The sequence below is a fragment of the Protopterus annectens genome, chromosome 9.part0, assembly GCF_019279795.1.
Source record: "Protopterus annectens isolate FY-2018-M chromosome 9.part0, PAN1.0, whole genome shotgun sequence".
Taxonomy (NCBI): Eukaryota; Metazoa; Chordata; order Ceratodontiformes; family Protopteridae; genus Protopterus; species Protopterus annectens.
In genome coordinates, this window is record NC_056743.1 from 809,953,240 (window position 1) to 809,966,879 (window position 13,640).

At 39.4% G+C, this 13,640-nt stretch overlaps 1 protein-coding gene across 1 annotated transcript in view; it reads left to right on the forward strand.

Annotated features, from left to right (window-relative positions):
- Positions 1 to 13,640, forward strand: part of AVIL (advillin) — a 456,785-nt gene that overhangs the window by 351,684 nt on the left and 91,461 nt on the right. The window contains exon 13 of the mRNA XM_044083463.1: positions 4,080 to 4,238. Within this exon, the coding sequence (XP_043939398.1) occupies positions 4,080 to 4,238 (159 nt within the window). The remainder of the gene's footprint in view (positions 1 to 4,079; positions 4,239 to 13,640) is intronic.

The window sequence follows — 13,640 nt, forward strand, 5'->3', positions numbered from 1 at the left end:
GCTGTGACTTGTATGCATGGATGGATTGATGGACTCAGCATTGTACAGAAAATCTTGTACATTCTTGGCATTGTAATCACTTAATCATGTTTTGATATACATATTACTTTTTACCTGAGTCATGGTTGAAAAGGGACTTGTATTGGTCTACCAATTTTCATGACAAACAAATAAATAATGTAAATAGATTTAAGATGAAAAAAGAATGAACTAACTTTGAAGCCATTAAAATGATGGCTGACTTCTTGAACATTTAAAACATTTCGGATGCATTTATACTAAGTCTGAAATATGAGATGTGTTGATCCTAGGGTTGCCACCTTCGTTCACGGCTAAAACCGGAGCCACGCCACGCCCCTCGCGTCACCAGTAACCCCGCCCGCCCCACCCCCTCTCCCGCCAACATACCGCCTATTTTGTGATGTCACGACAGCATCACTCAACGGGAACGCCCTCTTTTTTCATTTCCCGCTGCCTCCTTTTGGCTGATTTGCTATGCTTTTCTGTAAAAAAAGCATAGTAAATCAGCCGATTAACGGGAACGCCCTCTTTTTTCGTTCCTGCCGCCTGCTTTTGGCTGATTTGCTATGCTTTTCTGTAAAAAAAGCATAGTAAATCAGCCGATTTACAAACTCCGATAGTCTGTTTCCTTTTTGAAACAGAATACCGGAGTTTGTACAGTGTTTTCCGGACTACCGGAGAATCGGTTTGATTTCCTGATAGTCCGGAAAAAAAACGGAGGGGTGGCAAGCCTAGTTGATCCCTGAGTCACATAGTCATTAAACATCTTTACATGCAATGCAGTTCCTGCTGGATGGCAGATATGTGGGATATACTTTCAAAATGGATACTGGATGGTGAAATAGTATGCAATTTCAAATAACTTGGAAGAAGTGTGGGAAAGGATCACTTGTGAACTTTATAAGAAGTAGCTGCACTTTGAATGTATTTGATGGGTTTAGCAACTTTGTCCACTGGCTTTTTTGTATATTCACATGCTTGCATTTGTATATTGCTATGAATTAGCAAACAAAGTATTGTGAGGCAATACTGTCCTGCTGAGTAGCACTTAGCATATTTTGCTTAACATAAATCAGAAGAAATAACTGAAACAGTGTGGAATGAGCAAACAGTACCCTCCTTTGAATCCTTTAAAACATTCTGAAGACTTCTGAGCCAAAAGCTGGCTCTGTTGCTCAACCTCAGGATAAACTATATCCCTAAATGGGAACAAGTACCTATTCATATCTTACACCTCCTTGTTAGTCCATCTTCATTCACTTCCTTACTTCAATCAGTTTCTCTTCCCTGGCTCCATATCTAGATATACCGTAACCCTGTTTTTTCTTTCACTTAATATTGTAATTTCTGTTTGTATTATACTAACTTATTTAATTTCTCTAAACTGGCTAACATTTTTCTAAATATTAAATCATTGTCATATAAGTTGTACCTGTTTTTAACCAATATTGTCACATTATGTCTAATCTGATATAATTATTTAAACTGTAGATATTTTGTATTATTTTTGAAGATTGTAAAATTATTGTTCTTAAAATGTTTTTGTAATACGTTGGAGCTTTTCTCCCTGTGCCTCCACTAAAAACAAGCACCTACCCAGTCTGACTTTCCTGATAATCAAATGTCAATAAATACGTAAATATTTTGACAGAGTGGTAGCTAGTTTCAATTCTCCCTGCAGAATTCTCATAGCTAAGTAGATGATTACATGTATGTGGACAGGACATGCCTCTCAACCTCTTAGGACAAGGAATCCGGAGAAAGCCTAAAATAATGGGAGGACAAAGGCCCAAAAATAGGTGACATATTTTAAATACAGCTCTTATAAACTTAGAAAGTTGCTAGAATAACAAGTTTTGTGTTAGTATGTATTTTCTGAAGGGTATACAGTCTGAAACTCAAATGTGTGTCATTATTTAGTGACATCAATTCTCCGTGATTTGCCAGAAAACCACAACTTTTATGAGGAACTGAATTAACGTATGAGGCAAAAGTTTGGACAGTTTATGAAAATCTGGACAGTTGAAAGGAACAGGACAAGTACATTATGGTAGCAGGGTAAACAGAGGTGTAAACAAGCCATTGTGTTCTGTATTCTAGGGTCATCACTCTAGTCATTGTTTAGCTCTAATGTCCCTTCTGTGTTCTGTATTCTAGGGTCATCACTCCAGTCATTGTTTAGCTCTAATGTTCCTTCTGCGTTCTGTATTCTAGGGTCATCACTCTAGTCATTGTTTAGCTCTAATGTCCCTTCTGTGTTCTGTATTCTAGGGTCATCACTCCAGTCATTGTTTAGCTCTAATGTCCCTTCTGCGTTCTGTATTCCAGGGTCATCACTCCAGTCATTGTTTAGCTCTAATGTTCCTTCTGTGTTCTGTATTCTAGGGTCATCACTCTAGTCATTGTTTAGCTCTAATGTCCCTTCTGTGTTCTGTATTCTAGGGTCATCACTCCAGTCATTGTTTAGCTCTAATGTCCCTTCTGCGTTCTGTATTCTAGGGTCATCACTCCAGTCATTGTTTAGCTCTAATGTTCCTTCTGCGTTCTGTATTCCAGGGTCATCACTCCAGTCATTGTTTAGCTCTAATGTCCCTTCTGTATTCTGTATTCTAGGGTCATCACGCCAGTCATTGTTTAGCTCTAATGTTCCTTCTGCGTTCTAGGTCAGTCATTGTTTAGCTCTAATGTTCCTTCTGCGTTCTGTATTCCAGGGTCATCACTCCAGTCATTGTTTAGCTCTAATGTCCCTTCGGTGTTCTGTATTCCAGGGTCATCACTCCAGTCATTGTTAAGCTCTAATGTCTGTTCTGTATTCCAGGGTCGTCACTCCAGTCATTGTTTAGCTCTAATGTCCCTTCGGTGTTCTGTATTCCAGGGTCATCACTCCAGTCATTGTTAAGCTCTAATGTCTGTTCTGTATTCCACAGTCATTGTTTAGCTCTAATGTCCCTTCTGTATTCCAGGGTCATCACTCCAGTCATTGTTAAGCTCTAATGTCTGTTCTGTATTCCAGGGTCGTCACTCCAGTCATTGTTTAGCTCTAATGTCCCTTCGGTGTTCTGTATTCCAGGGTCATCACTCCAGTCATTGTTAAGCTCTAATGTCTGTTCTGTATTCAGTCATTGTTTAGCTCTAATGTCCCTTCGGTGTTCTGTATTCCAGGGTCATCACTCCAGTCATTGTTAAGCTCTAATGTCTGTTCTGTATTCCAGTCATTGTTTAGCTCTAATGTCCCTTGATTGTTCTGTATTCAGGGTCATCACTCCAGTCATTGTTAAGCTCTAATGTCTGTTCTGTATTTCGAGTCATTGTTTAGCTCTAATGTCCCTTCGGTGTTCTGTATTCCAGGGTCATCACTCCAGTCATTGTTAAGCTCTAATGTCTGTTCTGTATTCCAGGGTCGTCACTCCAGTCATTGTTTAGCTCTAATGTCCCTTCGGTGTTCTGTATTCCAGGGTCATCACTCCAGTCATTGTTAAGCTCTAATGTCTGTTCTGTATTCCAGGGTCATCACTCCAGTCATTGTTTAGCTCTAATGTCCCTTCTGCTGTCTGGACAGTTGAAAGGAACAGGACAAGTACATCATGGTAGCAGGGTAAATAGAGGTGTAAACAAGCCATTGGTTAGCTCTAATGTCCCTTCTGCTGTCTGTATTCCGGGGTCGTCACTCCAGTCATTGTTTAGCTCTAATGTTCCTTCTGTGTTCTGTATTCTAGGGTCATCACTCCAGTCATTGTTTAGCTCTAATGTTCCTTCTGTGTTCTGTATTCTAGGGTCATCACTCCAGTCATTGTTTAGCTCTAATGTTCCTTCTGTGTTCTGTATTCTAGGGTCATCACTCCAGTCATTGTTTAGCTCTAATGTTCCTTCTGTGTTCTGTATTCTAGGGTTGTCACTCTAGTCATTGTTTAGCTCTAATGTCCCTTCTGCTGTCTGTATTCTAGGGTCATCACTCCAGTCATTGTTTAGCTCTAATGTTCCTTCTGTGTTCTGTATTCTAGGGTCGCCACGCCAGTCATTGTTTAGCTCTAATGTTCCTTCTGTGTTCTGTATTCTAGGGTCGTCACTCTAGTCAAGATGAGCTTGGAGCCTCGGCTTATCAGGCAGTAAATCTGGACCAGAAATACGGCGGGCAGCCTGTTCAAGTTCGAGTGACTATGGGAAAGGAACCACGTCATTTCATGGCCATCTTTAAAGGAAAATTAGTAATCTTTGAGGTGAGTATTGCATCCAAACTTTAGGAAGAGAAAGGGAGTAGCTGTTCAGAAAAGTGGAGTAAGAGCTGTAAATGTTGCATGACTGCTAGTATTTGTATTGTTATACTGCATTATGTTTTCAGTAGATGTACTGATGTTTTATAATTCACATTTTAACAGTTCTGCATGTGAACTTTGTAGAATTGTCAGTTGTTATGTTACTGATGGCACAAGAGCAACTTGTCTTTAACTTTAAAGGGAAAGGTCCCAAATCTTAAAACCTCAAGCCTTCCCCAAAAGCATTATCCATCATTTAATATAGGGGTGTTAACACTTCCAGTTATCTGCTTTATTTAGTTTGCAAGCTCTGTATGTAAGATGGGTTACTCTACTGTGAATGTTATGAAAATTAGGCAACTGTACACTACTGTACTGAACTGCATGCCACATTGGATACATCTTTATAGTAAAAAGAGCCATCAGAATTAATAATAAAGTACATAACATATCAGGGAAACTATAACTGACTTCATAAAATGCTTGACTGAGATAAGATTTTCAGTAGCAGAAGTTTTATAATTGTCAAGTCATTCTTTTAAAACAAGTAGCACACAAACATACTGTACTACCAAACTGAAGTCATTGCATGTCCCAGCAAGGGACCACTACAGAATGGGGGAGTCCTGGGAATCAATTAGTTAGTAACAATAATTTATTATTTTATTATTTATTTAACATTTATTTATTTATTTAACATTTGTTTATCGGGAAAGTCCAACTTGGAATGAAGCCAATTTTCAGCGGAGGCCTAGAGAGAAACACTCCAGATGCATGTCTTTGTTAATTTTTAGTACAAGCTGCTAGGTTTTGTAAACAAATATTTCATACAAGACTGTCAACAAAAAAGAAATCAACATGATATATGCAAAATTTGTGTTATCAAACTAAAAGGAAGTTCTCTTCTGGACAGAGCCAACGCAGAATTGGGCTGTTAGCAAACTGCGACCATTTTAGAAATATAGAGTACACCACACTGATATCTGAGCTGGAAACACTGCTTTAATAGCACAATGGTAGACTAAGTGCTTCCACCTGTCAATCTCAGGCTTCATCAGAGTCACCATATTCAAACATCACTTCCTTTAAACAGAATAAAAACCTTTTGACATCACACACACAATTAATTGCTGCTCCAATTAAAAGCACGTACATTGGCACACAAATTCATTTAAAAATCAAAAAAACTTTTTTGTTACTACTTAATTTATAAACACATCTATATTTAAAAACCTAACACAATAATAAATGATAAAAATATATATAATTCTAACTTATTATGAAATTTATACAACCATGGACTTTTGTTTCAACAAGGGGGCAATAGAGATATAATCATTATGCCAGCTAAATTTTTGGCATTTAATCTCAATTGACACTTAGTTTCACATAGCTCCAAGCTATTTTTCATATTACTCCCCTATCACTCAGCACAACCCTATCAATAATAAAAAACAAAAATCTTTTAAAATTATGACATACTGCAGAATGGTTGAAAAGTGCACTACTCACTTTTCTATTCTTGATGTCCCTCACATGCTCGGCTATTCTATCCTTCAATCTACGTATAGTTTTTCCGACATAGAAAGCTGAGCATGTGCTACAGGTAGCTATGTATACAACATTAGAAGTAGTACATGTCCCCCATCCAGAACATTCCAAAGTTCATGGGTAACCCTTCACTGCAACATAAGGGCCATCATTGATGTACTTACAGTAGTTACAACAACCACATTTGTTCATTCTAGACCTATAAGTGTCTCTCAATCTCCTATCATTCTGATCCAAGATCTCTTTTAAATTCCTGCCCCTACCATAAACAATCCGTAGTTTATCACCCAGTTTGTTTTTAAGTTCCATATCAAAACTCGTGTCCCAAACAGAATTTAAAATATTTACAAGTAAAGGACAATTGTGATTATACTTCAACACAATCACAGTATTCCCAACCTTAGGTATTGTGTTGGCACTGGGGCTGACAGTCCCAGCCCACAAGATTGGACGAAAAGCATTACCTCTTTTTTATATACTTCTTTTTTTAATTTTCAATAACATTTTCAGGGGGTACCCACGATTGATAAACATCCCGATCAGTGTGTATATTTCACTCCTAAATTCATTGTCATCACTCACAAGTCTAGATATCCTACACATCTGATCTTTCACTACTCCCCTTAATCTCTCCGGAGTTAGAGGCAGTGGTCATGATATACCCATAGAGTCAGAATATGTTCCCAATTAGCTGCCTTGGAGAGAGAAAAGCTGTCTCTCTGCTTTGTTTGCCTGCCTGCCTGCTTATGACTTAAAAAAGACACATCCTTTTATGGGCAACCCCACAAGAGAGCTCCAGCTAGGTCATCCGGTGCCTTGCACAGTTCCTCAGATTGCTGACCCCTCAACCCAAAGTGGACAGTTAAAAAAAAAAAAGTCTTCCCAAAGAAGTTGAGATCATTCTGAAATGGAACTGTAGCAAGCATTCTACTGCAGTTACTAAGCAGAAATGTGAATACAATAGTACTCCTAGTTATGGCCTTGCCTCACAATAAACAGTATACCTCCTTTCTGGCTTAACAGTCACTCTGTTATTTTATATGTATGTGTTGTGTGTGTGTATATATATATATATATATATATATATATATATATATATATGTGTGTGTGTGTGTGCATGTGTGTGCATGTGTATATATATGTATATATATATCACATATGTGTGTGTGTATATATAGGCACACACACACACACACACACACACACACACACACACACACACACACATATATATTTGGCTGAATCATAATTGATATAAAACATTCCACACAAAAAATATTTTTTACGGGGGTGGGGGTGAGGGTGGGACCTTCTGCACCACCTGTGTGGGCTCTTACTTATTATATAATAACTTCAAAGTCACACAGACATACAGAAAAAGAAAAAAAAAACAGTAAATCAGTGTCGGTACATAAACAAAAATGTCTACATTTTTAGGAGAACAACACGATGGTAGACATAATCAATCCGCACATACTCTTCTAGAGTCAATTCCTTAATAATTCCTATGATGAGAAATTAGATGATTGCATGACTCCATCTACTTAAAGACCATGGACTAAATGGAAAGACTGACACTTCTACTTTGTTGAACTCTGACAAGAAGGTTCAAGAGGGATTGACATAATGGTTAAGGTCTTTACTTTACCAGATAGAAGGTACAGGGTTTAAGTCTGACTTCAGGTTATTGGCTAGGCTTGTAATAGTCTGCAGACAGATAGCATTGTATTTGCATATGAACTTTTAGGGACTGAGGTTTGGCATACTGGTTAAGGTGCTTACTTCACCAACACAAAGTGCAGGGTTTGATTCTCACCTTGAAGGGGAAGGTGGCTAGGCTTAAAATGACCCACAAGGGCAGATAGCCTAGTACTTACCTATGAACTATGAACCTATAAGAGAGACTATGACAGAATCTGACAAAGCAAAGAATGTACTACAGTAACCTGTAAATCTCATTCTGATATGAAGGAAGGTGCTATGGTGATAATTCAGCAAACATGCCATGAAAATAACTTAAAGCTTTTTTTTACAAAAATATGAGTAGCCAAGTCTAGGGTTGAAACTGAAAATGGCAAAGTGTTGAGAAGATATAGAAGGCAAGTATTCAAGAAGAAGACATCTCAAACAGACTGCGAGAGACAAAGAGACTTTGCCCAAGATGCTTATAGGTTTGCCAAGTTGTTCAAAGAGGTGTGCATAGAAATGTTCATAGAGATACCTGCAGAGATGGTTCAGAGAGAACATCACCATGAACTGCCACATTGGGCACCTAGAGATGAAATTTCAAGTCTGTCATTAATGCTCAAACCATTAAAGAGTCTGTGCCATCTCTGTCTGTCCTATCTCTAAAGTGTCTGAGATGCAAAACACTAAATTCAGTATTGTTTTATTATCTCATATGCTGCTTACTTACATGTAATCAAATGCTGGTGAAGAAAGAATAAAATTTTGAAGCAACACATTTCTGAAGTATAATTTATTATAATGTATAGTGATGAAACCACATACATGTGCGATACTTGCCTAATGTCTTTGCAAATAGTTCAGATAAAGAAACTTTCTGTATATGTATTTCTTATTTTGCTTATGAAAGAAGGCTGATGTACTCTACAGGTGTGTGTTTTTAAAAGACTGTCTCCTTTAGCAGTGTTCAGAGTACCAGTATTATGAGTTACATAACCGTTGTTCAGTGGGAAAGATGAGATAAAGAAGCTGACAGTACATTAATTTGTGTTCATTTCTCATTATGTTATTCTATATTTCAAATACCAAATGTTACAACATACAGGCCTTTGGTGCCAGCACATTTCTGCCCATGCAGACTGCCACTGCAGTTTGCCACCTAACATGAGTGTGTTCTCTTTGCCACCTGATAGAGACTGCAGAAACATTATCTTTAAGAACTTTGCTTTTCTTGTACATCTCCCACATCCAATGTGCTGTTGTCCTGTTCCCCTTCAATAAAGACAACACACTGAATGACATTTGACGACCTTTATTAAACTTCCATAACATAACATTGATTACCAAAATTTGTTAAATACAACTGAACATAGTGTAATCGATTCTAAACACAACATAAATAATGTTAACCAGGACAGCATACCTGCTCATCCTGTCCATTAAGCAGCGTCCATACCTTTGCTCACTTAATTTACTTATAAACATCCTTATAATATTAATCAGGACAGCGTACCTGCTCATCCTGCCCGGTAAGCAGCATCCATACCTTTGCTCACTTACCAAACCATTCCCTGAATTACCTTCAAACCAAATAAGCAACGTCCTTACCTTCGCTTGCTTATCTATTCAACAAAAACTACTTGAAATGCACCACCAGACACCAGAGGGGGAACAGAAGAGGGCAAGCCTGTCCCTCTTCTCTGCCTACTGGAATAAAATAACCACAATCCCACCAATCCGCCAGCAAAAAAAGGCAGGGTGGGAGGGTAGCAAGTTCACGCCAAAATGTGATTACTTACCCAGCTACACTCATCTAAATCCCTTAAGTACCTCCCACCCTTATCTCATTTACCACCAATCAATCCTCCAACCGTTTAACCCTTTCACCTCCCCAACCCATTGAACTCCTATTAATATCAACCTAACACCCCCTTGAAGATGTCCCAGGACAACTTGGCTTGTGCCAAGCCTCATTTGTCCCGGTCCCCTTCAATAAAGACAACACACCGAATGACACTTGATGACCTTTATTAAACTTCCATAACATAACATTGATTACCAAAATTTGTTAAATACAACTGAACATAGTGTAGTCGATTTTAAACACAACATAAATAATGTTAACCAGGACAGCATACCTGCTCATCCTGCCCGGTAAGCAGCATCCATACCTTTGCTCACTTCCTTTACTTATAAACCTCCTTATAATATTAATCAGGACAGTGTACCTGCTCATACGACCCAGTAAGCAGTGCCCATACCTTTGTTCACTTACTAAACCATTCACTGAATTACCTTCAAACCAAATAAGCAACGTCCTTACCTCCGCTTGCTTATCTGTTCAACAAAACTCCTTGAAATGCACCACCAGTCACCAGAGGGGGAACAGAAGAGGGCAAGCCTGTCCCTCTTCTCCGCCACCAGCCTGCCAAGGCTGTTCCCCCTCACCACCAACTTCATCAGCTAGCCACCCTTAGGGTGTAAGGCCAAACATTATTCGCTGTACAATAATTACCAGGATATTACCAGCCCCTGACAATTACCTAAAGGTTAGCAAAGCATCACTTGCCACTGGAGCAAGAATACTCAACCCCAACCACCAAATTAAAGCAGTTGCATATCACCCTTCCCAAACAATTCCTTTTACTTGCCCAATGACATGCAGAACCTGAAAAAACTTCAAAATGCCATTTAACAACTGCCTTGCTAACACCAACTACCCATATCAAAAGTAAGGCACATAAACCCCACGATGGCTTTAGCAGTCTGACCCCTCTTTACTCTATCAATACCCTTGAATGCCACCAACAGTATACCAAACTGAAAATGCCCTATGCCACAGGTCAAAACCAGATTATACCAGAATGAAAATGTCATATGCCACCTGGTCAACACAAGATTAGTGACATGCCAACCCCATCCTGCATGTAGAAATTAAACTACATCGACTATTAACCCTGCCAAAGTAACCCACTCAAACTGGCCAACTAAACATGTCCTACATCTGCAAGAAATCACCACTGCCCCAACTGTAATGTGCCTTAATGACCATTGAATAAAATTACCTACTACCCTATAGTCTCTTCATCACTCAAAACATCCACAAAACAAAACCATTACCTTTTAAGTCCATTTCCATCAGGGCATTGACTGTTACTCACTCAGTACTCCATCTGTAACCTCAATGTGCCCATCCAAGTGATCAGGACTTCCACTGAAACATGCATTCAGATTTAAACATGCAGCAAAACCATTCTCACTATGACGACCATCTAACGTATGTGATCTATGTCTTCCCGTACAAATATATCCAATATTAAGTAACTAGCAACTTAGCAGCATGGAAGAAAACCCAGGAGTACCCAGCGAAACCCACACAAACACAAGGAGGGCACGCAAGGCCCACAAAACTGGCCGAGAATCAAACTGGAGAACCTCTAGCTGTGAAATGACACAATTTGCTGCACCACTGCATCCCATGATATTTAAATATTAAAACTCTTAATTCTACCATGTATTGTACATTATCCTGTATCACAAATCAAACCAGGTCATAAAACATACTTATTCTAGAGTAAACAAAAAGTTGGTTGTGCTTCTTTCTTCTTCTTCCGAATCACTGTGCTTGCCTTTTAACCTATCCATTTCTGATTACTCACCCAATGACCCCACTGCTTATACAACACCAAAGCATGATCATCTGCAAACTCACTGTATCTCACCCCTGGAACTCGGCACACCATCATTTACAAAGAAAAGACAAAATTAAACCTTCAGATAGGAACAACAAGGCTCCACCTTATACCCACCTATTCCAAACTACAGCCACAACGTTCCACGACCCCATCTGCAAGAAAGAGAAGACATATAAAACATCCAAAGTACATAACACATTCCAAGAAATCCTTCTGCTGCTTACTGTGGATGGCAGGGTTTTGGTTCAGGGGTACCTTTCCACATTAAGGTGGAGGTATTGAAGGATCTGCTTTTACAGCTAAATACTTGTGATTGGTAGGATAATCAACTGTAATATTGTTAAGGACTACAAACACTACAGTAGCTGCTTTACCATCCAGAACAAATATACCTCAATAAAACTGCTAGAACTTTTATTAGAAATCTCCCCAAAAGCATAACAGCTACAATGAAGGACTTCCTACCTATAAAACACGCTCAATGGATGTGGATAGTGCCAGGGCTGTTCCCATGATACTTTGAAAATTAACATTTATAAATCTAAAACAAAGTAAGTAAACTCAGACAAGCAATGTATAATAAGCTTATATGCTTTAACAGGATCACTACACTACTAAACTAAATAAATAATTATACCTGACCTGCCTACCCCCCTCATATAAACCTATCACTCACTGTGCTAAACAAAAAACTCTCCCTAATCTTGTACTTCACAACCTTCTGAAACGTAGGTGAAAACAACCCTTATTCACATGAAGTACTGATCAAATGCATCTAACAGCCCTTATATTAATACAGACCGTAGCAATCGTTTTAGGCAGAGGGAATAAATCTACAGTCTAATCCTTGTCAGTAAAAAACATGTCATGATGGAGGACTGAATAAAGTACCTGTGTGGGAAGATGTATCTATAATGGGAGGGCTTTAGTAGACTTTGGTGTGACAGGAGCACTTAATATGTGGAGGCAATGTATGATAGCCACTCTGGCCAGTTGTCACTCTGTGTTGAGTGAATGGGTCAGCTGATTGTTTAGAGCCAGCAACTGGATACCTCTGGGATCCCACCTATGTCCCTACTGGACAGGGTAAGCAGGAGCCGACTTTGAGGGAACATGGGCAAAATTCTTGGCTAGGCTTATAAAGGCCTCCTGGCCAATAGCCTAGTATCATCCTATAAACCAGCACAAATACCTAAAAACACCTTCCCAAAATCCAATGGTTTGTCAGTGTTTTCTGCACACAGAGAACTGTGTCATATGCGATCCTCCATGCCCCCCCCAATGCTACTCATACTGTGTGTATGTAGCATCCCGCACTCATGTGCACCACAAATGTATGGCCACAGCCTATTGCTTTCACAGACCTAAAGTTGACATGGTCAACCGGCTTTGCACTAGCTTCATCCCCCGAAGGGCACACAAGAGTGGCAGAGCAGATCAATAACTTAGATCAAACTCTGCCTTAACTCTCACCCCCCACCCTTCATACATAGTTGAAAAGGAAGACGGAACGTTATGCTCAGAATCAGGGAAGAGCATGCCCAAACCCCCCTCATGACCATTAGTGTCGCACAGAACACACGGATGATAGTAGCTTTCCCGCCTCATACTCAAATTCAGACCTGGCCCTCTGTCAGTACTACCTCAACCAAAACTCACATATGTCCTTAATCCACTCAATCAGGTGTAGTCATGCTATGTTCCCCAGTAAAAGGAAGACCATAACCCCCCCCCCCCCAAGCTGGAATAGCAATGTTCAGTCCCACAAAAGTGTCTACCACACACACACACACACACACACACACACACACACACACACACACACACACACACACACACACACACACACACACACACACACACACACACACAGAGTACTAAATGTATCCCTTTCTGTAACCTTTATTCCAACCATAATGTACAAACACTTACACTCCCATATTAATGCCAAAAGTTTTACAAATCTGTCACTTTCAGGATTAAAATCACAGACAGTACACTTACCTTATGCAAGGATATTTCACACTTAACATTGCTCAGAATAAGCAAAACCTCCACTTGTCTTAATTACTGCATTCTGTACACTGCCAACAACAATGCCTTGTCAGTTTTATCTGTCTCAATATCAATCTACAACCACCACAGCCCATTGTTTAGGTTCCCCGACGACTTTAATCCTGAAATCCCTGTCAGCGATTTGTCATCCTCAAGTTAAGCAATGAACCAACCCCCTCTATATAAGCAAATTGTTTGAGAAACAGACAGCCAATTTGATGCCAGATAAGAGACCACCATGGTCTCATCATACCTCTCAAAGTAAGAAAATCTGGCAAGCCTTAAATAGCAGCGGAACAAAGCTCAGAGTAATAGTGCACTTACAAACTTACCTCCGATATACAGTTTGCACTCTTAACCTCTCACCTCCTCATGCTGC